Below are 8,609 nucleotides of genomic sequence, written 5' to 3'. Positions count from 1 at the left end.
AGATTCTTTATTTGTAAAATGGGATAATGGTAATATTAATTTCCATTATTGTGAGACCTACTGAGGTTAAGTAAATGGAATCAGTCGGCACAAAGCAAAGCACCAAGCCAATGCTGGTCACTATTCCAAGGGAGAGATGTGTAGGAATCATAGGGAAGCCGTTAAGGTGGAAAAGGTGTTTACAGTGTAGGCACTGGTCACGGGGAACACCAAAGACTCAATTATTATAAAATATTGGCAGAGCTCTATGTGATCTTTAGAAATTAAACACAGACACAGATTTTTCAGGCATATTGGCTACAGCAGCAATGTTTATTACATTAGTAGGAGGGTTTGGCAGCCATCTCAAAGAGAATAAGTAACAGGGGAAGGGACAGTTAACAACAGCGAAAGGAAGAAAAGGAAAGAGCAGCCTCAAAAACCCAAGGCTTCTTCCTAGAATGTCCCAGGCCACTTGCTAAATGTGTTCCAAAACACATTCATTTAGTGCAGACAGGAAGAAAGAGAAATTTTCTAGTCTTATCCTGCCCCACACAACTTGGTGTGTAATCTGGAAACATCTGCGTATGGCAGGAGCTAGACCAGCTGAGCCAACGTGTGGATCTTCTGATGGCGAATGAGGTTGCAGTGACGATTAAAGCTTTTCCCACATTCATTGCACTGGTGAGGTCGCTCCCCTGTGTGGCTTCTCTGATGCTCAATGAGGAATGAACGCCGACTGTAGCTCTTATCACACTGGCTGCAGTGATAGGGCTTCTCTCCTTTGTGGATTCTCTGATGCTGGATAAGGCCTGCACTCTGACTGAAGGCCTTCCCACACTCCTTACAGTGGTACCGTTTTTGCATATTGTGGATTCCCCGATGATTAAAAAGACCAGAACTCCTACTGAAGGTTTTCCCACACTCATTACATTCATAGGGTCTTTCTCCAGTGTGAATTCTTTGATGTCGAATGAGACCTGAGCTCTGAGCAAAGCTCCTTCCACATTCATCACATTTGTGTTGTCCATCTCCCAAGGTGTTTCCCCATTTTCTCTCTATTTGACTCTTATGTTTACCAGCTTCTCCATGTCGGGGACCCTGGTATGATAGCCCATTCTGTCCATGAAAAATTTTCCCATGTGGTTCCAGTATCTCAGAACAGTCTTTCCTTAGCATCAACTCTCTGTCCTCAGTCTTGGTCACTCCACCTGAAACAAAAATAGACTAGGTAAATGTCACTTGTTCCCTGAGCCTACAGGAGGGTCATTACATTCACAGAAATACAAAAATGCTTACAGCTTGACATCATAAAATAGGGAAGAGGTTAGAAATAGAAGGGTCAGTGTGGTAACACCTTCCTCTAGGTAACAAGGGAAGTTTGCCCTCTTTGGCAAAATATAGCTCAGTCTATCCCCATATGGACTGGTCCTGGAGAGATCATTTCATACTTTTTCATGAGGAGGGAAGGGTCATTGTCAGGGTGACTTCTCTGGAGTTTTCCCTTGGAGCTTCTTCCCCCTTCTGAGGTACAGAGCCTCTGTCTTAGTCATCTAGTGCTGCTATAACAGAAATACAACTGGATGGCTTTAACAAAGAGAAATTTATTCTCTCACAGTCTAGTAGGCTACAAGTCCAAATTCAAGGCATCAGCTTCAGAGGAAGGCTTTCTCTCTCTGTCAGCTGGAGAAAGGTACTTGTGATGCATCAGTCTTCCCTTGGTTTGCGAGCATCTCAGCACAGGAACATCAAGGTCCCAAGGACATGCTCTGCTCCCAGCACTGCTTTCTTGGTGGTATGAGGTTCCCATGTGTCTCTGCTCACGTCTCTCATTTATATCTCAAAAGAGATTGGCTTAAGACATCTAATCTTGTAGACCACATCAGTATAACTGCTGCTAATCCATCTTATTACATCATAGTGATAGAGTTTACAACACATAAGGAAATCATATCAGATGATAAAATGGTAGACAATCATACAACACTGGAAATCATGACTAGTCAAGTTGACAGATATTTTTAGGGGACACAATTCAATCCATGAAAGCCTCCAAGGAAAGTGACCTCATGTGTTCATTCCTTTATGGAGCAAGTATTAAGCTTCTACTTTTCTCGGTGTTTTAATCTACAACCTTCTCAGATGCATGTCCACCAGAGGACCTTTTCTCTAGCACTTCCTTTGTCCTGGAAATCTCTCACCTCAGATGACAGCAAAGCTCAAAGTCTTTGCTCAACTCTTACCTTCTCAATGAGATCTATCTTAAGTTTATTTAATACTGAAATCCACTTGCCCTATCATAGCACTCTTAATCTCCCTTATCCTGCTATATTTTAACTTTCTAACATACTATGCAATATCCTTATTTTTATGTCTATTATTTGTCCCCCCTTGCTACAATCTCCATGAGAGCAGAGATCTTTCTGTTTTATTCCCTGAGAATTGTGCCTGGCACATAGTAGTTGCTCAGTAGATATTTGTTGGATGAATGAATGAAAAGGAAAGCATTGAAACCAATCCTACTACTATGGCCTCAAATGATCAGCCCAGGGATTGGCACCTGAGGCAAAGGCTGCCCCATAGGACTGCTCTGTATTGGACAGTGTTCAGCCAACCCACTCAGACCTTCTTTAAATGGAGGAGTTGAAAGTGAGAAATGAGAGAAATAAACCAAGATTGTCTAACACTAGAGAGGTGCTGTAGTATCCTTAGCATGCCTCAGGATCCCCAGGTGTGATTCCACCTTGCAACCCAGAAAATCCGAAGGAAAAAAAACCCTAACACCTTCTTTTGACCAAGACACCTGGTTTTTTCCTCCACATTTAACTAACTATATTATCCTTCACGCACCTGGATAGGTATCTCTCAGGCCTCCTCTGTTGTTAGACCATGGTTCTCCTTCTTTCAGCTGGGATATCACAACAGGTTTGGAAAACAGAAATTTTTCTGCAGAGTAGAGATGGATCACAAGTGAAATCAGTACTGCCCTTTTGTCCAAACTTCATATTTATATATGTAATGTACAAGGGAATCAGGTAGAATACAAAATCTAAGACATTTCCCACCTGTTAATAACTACCATTTAGAAAGCCTTCCATGGCTTACAAAGCACTTTCATGCACACTATCAAACTGACTCACCACAAAACCCCTTGATGTTATTATCCCAACTCTTTAAAGAACTAGGGGAAAAAAAGAAGATAGATATATAGCTAGACAGGCTCTCTATAGATGGAAAAAAGTCTGGAAAGATACAGAGCAAATTGACCCTGAGGAGTTGAATTTGGAGAACTTTCACTTTTACTATATAAACTTCTGTATGATTTGGACTTTTACAATCAGCACAAATTTAAAAGAAACTGAAACTCAGTAATATAAAATTACTTTTTAAATGCTACTTGGCTAGAAAGTTTAAGGGCTAGAACCTGAATTTGGTCTTTGCAATCTTAAAGACTTACTATTCCCAATATTGGCTTTTCCTGAATTTTTAGCACACCTCTGTCACAGTCATAGTCCTACAGGGAGAACTCCTGGATCTGTACATGCCCTCTTGATATCCTCCTGTGGCCACAGTAGATGCTTAATAAATATTTGTTGAATGAATGAATAACTAAATGGATGAACTGCTGGTGGGTGCATGAACTTACTCAGATATGCTTCCTGAAGGAGATTACAAGCAGGGTTTCAGATGCAGTTTGGAAGATGGAAGAAAGGAAATGGCTGGAAAATGAAAAGTCCAAGTTCATGGAAAGAGGAAAAAGAAAGAAACAAAGGAACAGACTGGAAATATGCTCATAAAAGAGGAAAATGAAACCAGAAAGAATTTTAATATGATGCAGTCACAAGAACAACAGAAAGGTTTGCACTGTGTACAGGATTTACTCAGCAACTATATTTTAATTTAAATTAAGAGATGTGTTCCAAGTGGTAGAAATCCATGATGATTGCTAGAGCAGATGAGAGAAATAGAGGATGGAGGCAGGGAGGCCAGGGAAGGTGGTGTTTTGATACATATGGGGATAATGTGAAATTGAAAACAACAGAACTCTGCTTAATATTGATTGTCAGAGGTTAACAAAAGGTCATAAAAGGCTGTGATATTATGAATGGGAAAGCAGGCAGAAGCTGGAGCCAACTGCTGCAGGGAGAGCTAGAATGTGAAGGCAGCTGACTCTGCACCAAGTGCCCAGTACTATATTCACAGGAGTGGCCACACCCACCACTAAGAAGATTACATACAAGGAAATGGCAGGGTCTGATAGTCACTGGATTCTCCCACATAGTCTGCTACCTACTAAGCATATCTCATACCTTTTCACTGCAAGTGTGAACCCAAATCAGTAAGGGGAGCACTGGCGTTTTTTGATTAGAACAGCTACCATGAATTCATGGTGCCATGCACAGTGCCAAGCGCTTCTCATAAATTGTTTTATTTGATGCTCACAACCTTCCAAAGTACATACTATTATCAAACTTATTTTGCAGATAAAGGAACTGAGGTCAAGTGGTTAAGTAACCTGCTCAAGTACAAGCAGCTTCCATGAGGTGAAACCATGATTTGAACCTATGTCTGTCAAACTTCAAAGCCCATTCTTTAAAGCTGGCCTCAGTGTTTCCCGAAAGCTCTTCTAACATACCATGTGCCAGAAGACGTCCAGGATGACACTCATGGAGAGGACTACAAGTGGGGGAGGGGGACAAATAAGAGCACACTGCCACTCGGAAGCTGTGTGTCTTGCTGCTAGCCAGCGGTAGGTTAACCAGTAAGCAAGGTACGCACAGACTTACATGTGCTTACTTACTAAACTGTAGTGCACAATTTCACATGGGTTTCATCACATCAAAGATAAACAGGTGAAACTGTGTGCTACAGATGAGTAAATAAGCACAAATAAACCCATGCACTGTTGCTTATCGGGTAATCTGTCCTGGCTGGTACCTGCTAAAAAGTCTTCCGATTTCATTTCCCCAACTCTAGGTTTGTTTTTGTTGATCAGGTGGGTATGTTCAACATTAGATAAATCCTGTCCCTCACCTGTCTCTCCAACAGGGTGGGGCTCCTGAGCATGGTCACATGTGAGCTGGCGCTCCTTGGGCTGGGACTGAAGACTCAGTGATGTCTGCTCTCCTAGAGGTACTCTCTCTTTGAAGAGGACTTCTTGTCTGCATCTGTGGGCTACCATCTGGGGACAATGAGACAAGATTTGACTTCTGAATAACTATCTGAAGAGAAACATGTCCCAGAAAGAAGGAAGTTGGAACCAAGGTTTTATTTAATTACCAAAGTCAAGTGGGTACAAAGCAGAGGCTACAAGGTCCTTGATGACCCACATATACATTTTTCCCTAACAAATCTCCCTTCCTACCTCATGTTGTGATTCATCAAGCTCTCGCTCCAGATCCTCCAGCAGAGTTACAGCCTCTTCCCCACTCTCTGGACAATGTTCCCTCACCCAGCCCTGCAGCTCCTCAGGCAGGATAGTCAGGAACTGCTCCAGCACCAGCAGTTCCAAAATCTGCTCCTTTGTGCTCACATGTGGCCTCAACCACTGGCAGCAAAGTTCCCTGAGTTGGATAAGGGCCTCCCTCGGCCCAGGAGTCTCCTGGTAGCAGAGCTGACGAAAGCGCCTCCGGAAGATTTCTCTTGCCAGTGGATTATTGCGTTTCAGTCTGGATTCCTGTCTTTGGAGGCTTTCTGCCTCCACTTTCCTTTTCGGAAGCCCGTCCCACACCTCAGGAGCTTGAATATCCAGAGACAAAACCTCCTTCAAGTCTGTACTCATCTTGATCCTGAACAGTTTAAAAGGTACCCTCCAGCTGGAACTATGCTTCAAGAAACACCCTTGGAGCCTCCCTCCCTAAGGAGTAAAAATCATTGTTAAGATAGAAAAATGGCAATAGCTGATGATAGGAACTGGTAATACAAGCAATTGTCATAGTCCTTAAAGTTCTTCACTGACAATAAGGAACCCTGGTGGCGCAGTGGTTAAGTGTGCGGCTGCTAACACGAAGGTTGGTGGTTTGAATCTTCTAGCCATCTGCTTCCGTAAAGATGACAGCCTTGGAAACCCTATGGGGCAGTCCTACTCTGTCCTATAGGGTCACTGTGAGTTGGAATCAACTCTACAGCAATGGTTTTTCTTTTTTTTGGTGACTAAGGATGGGAATAATGGAAAATATAAGGTCATAATGTGCAAAGAGCATAGGGTTTCAAGTTACCCAGACCTGGGTTTGATCCTGGTTCTGGCTTTCACGAATTGTGTGACTTTGTACCAATTTCTTACCTTCTTTTAACCTCAGTTTCTCTATGTGAAAAAGAAATAGTAATAATACCTTACAGAGTTGATGGGGGAAATGGACCATGAATAAGGGACCGCAGAGATCACTCAGAATGTCTGGATAAAAATTTTGGACTTGTGTATGAAAGTCAAACTAAGAAAAAGAATAAATAGAAATATCGTTCATGACCTTGACTAAATGAATGAACTAACCTTTATTAAAGTCTTTACTTCAGTTTTCTTAATCTTCAAAACAACGATTTAAGGTTGATATTGCTTTCACTAAATTTACAGAGAGAAAAACTTAGGTCCTGTGAGATTTCCACACCGCCCTGCTGCTTCCTAATTGAACCAGTCACCATTGTACAACAGTCTACAAAATGCTTTCAGATACAAGACCACATTTAATCCTCACAATCACTCTCTGAGGTTTTAGTAGAATCACTATTTCACAAGATAAGAAATAGAGGCTAGGGGAAGTTAAGTGGGTTGCCCACAGTCAAATTATTCGTGAGGGCAGTCATAAGAAACCACAGAAGCCAAGGAAGACGTCTTCTGCATAAACTCAGGCAGTGCCTGAGCCCCAGAAGGCCTGGGTATCTTCAAAATGTCAATAAGCACAGATCAGCAGCTGAATTCCTGCTTGACAAGCCCTGTGGCAGACACCTACCGAAACTGAACCGGGGGGAGGAGGGAGGACCGAGAGTCCCAGAATATGCATCTTTAACAGGTTCCCCAATGATTTGTATGCACTCTAAGGTTTGCGACTCACTGACCTAAAGGAAACGGAATCAGGAAGTGTCACATTCTGCACCTGAAAATCAATCAGTTCAATGCTCTTTGCTGCTTTTGGAACCAAATGGTAAGAGGGTATACTGGCTCTCCATGATGCGGGCTGCAAAACGTCGTTTTTTAAAAATTTGTCCTTAACTTCTTCTCCCCCGAGGATATTTCCTCAGACCACAGCCGTTTCCTCCCATAAGTCCTAATCCTGTTGTCGTTATTCACCATGGTGACCCTTCTGCCTCGCAGCACTCACAATGTCCCCAAAGCCCCGGGATGACGGGCGGTGGTCCACAGACCCCCGCTCCCTCCCCTGCTCCGACCTCCCCGGGGCTCAGGTTCACTTTCCACACCCCTTTGTCACCCTTCCCGGTTATCGGGGCCGACTCACGACACCTGGAAAGGGCGAGGAGGGAGGAGGCCCTCTAGCCCCGGCGCTGGAAGGAGCGCAGCAGCGGGAACAATGGCCGGGGCAGGAAGACGCCATCCCATCCTCGCAAGCCGACTGAGCGCAGGCACTTCCGGGCCGGTCTAGGACTCCGGGTCTCGATTTCCTACCTCCTGCCCCTCTCTCACCTGGGAACCAACGGTTAATATCCTGGGCATCAAGAGCATGATTCTTTTTTCTGGGCATCATTCTTTTTAAGCATGGAATTATATCATCAGAATTTTATACCAGTGTGGGTCCCCTACAGGTTTTAAACTGAAAACACTGATGAAGAATTGACCGTTAACTATGGAAAATGTTGATTTTTAGAAGTACATAAGAATTAATACATGATTTATGGTTTAAAAAAATTTCAGAGAATGTCAAAATTAATGAAGTAAAATGTAAAATCCCATCCTGTCCCTCCTTAGTCCATTACCCCAAGGTAGCCACTGTCACTGTTAGTTTGGATTTACATGTATCATTTCTCAGTCTCTCTCTCTGTCTCGCACAGACACAAATATTAAATGGCATTAAGTTCTGTTACATTTAGCTTTTCCTCCCCATTTATTTAATGTTTTCACTTCATATATCTTAGACATTTTTATTGGTCATATAGGTCTAATTCATTTAGTGTCTGCATAATAGTCCATCAAGCGCCGTACCACCATTTATTTATTTACCCAGGTCCCTAGATATTGACAGACATGTGTTTTATTTCTTTTCTTTTTTGCTACAAAAGTTGTCTTGAGTTTTAGTAATAATACAAAATCAGTCCAAAACCGATTAAATTTTTGGTATAAAAGAGCATAATCATAAGTACTGTTAGTCATTCACCAATTTTATTATGTCAACCAGAATGGTGGCATTGCATAGATTAAACTAGGTTTTGTTTTTTGTTTTTAATTTATTTATTTTATCACAGCAGTAAGAAAGTATCTTGTGTGCTATTGAGGTTCCATAATGAGCTTTAACTCCAAAAAATGTAACTTGGTAAAATTTCCTTAGTTGATTTCCTCAATGTAGCCAACAGGGAGCACTGAATAAACTCAAGCTTCATGTTTACTTTAACTTCTTCCAAATATCCAGTAAGTGTGCCATCATTAAGAGCACCAACATGAAGAAAATTTGCTCAAAATTCTA

General features: G+C 42.2%; 1 protein-coding gene across 1 annotated transcript; it reads right to left on the bottom strand.

Moving 5' to 3' along the window:
* Positions 1–262: 262 nt before the first annotated feature.
* On the bottom strand, positions 263–7,535 carry ZSCAN9 (zinc finger and SCAN domain containing 9). The gene is made up of 5 exons (XM_023741407.1): positions 6,927–7,535; positions 5,345–5,836; positions 5,014–5,161; positions 2,830–2,925; positions 263–1,190 (listed from the first exon to the last, which is right to left on the bottom strand). Exons 1-5 carry the CDS (start codon positions 6,975–6,977, stop codon positions 577–579), a joined length of 1,401 nt encoding a protein of 466 aa, XP_023597175.1. The 5' UTR covers positions 6,978–7,535; the 3' UTR covers positions 263–576.
* Positions 7,536–8,609: the final 1,074 nt, after the last annotated feature.

Source organism: Trichechus manatus, unplaced genomic scaffold (assembly GCF_000243295.1).
Source record: "Trichechus manatus latirostris isolate Lorelei unplaced genomic scaffold, TriManLat1.0 scaffold00180, whole genome shotgun sequence".
NCBI lineage: Eukaryota > Metazoa > Chordata > Mammalia > Sirenia > Trichechidae > Trichechus > Trichechus manatus.
The sequence above is the reverse complement of the archived record's forward strand: the minus strand, read 5'-3'. Positions and strand labels throughout refer to the sequence as shown.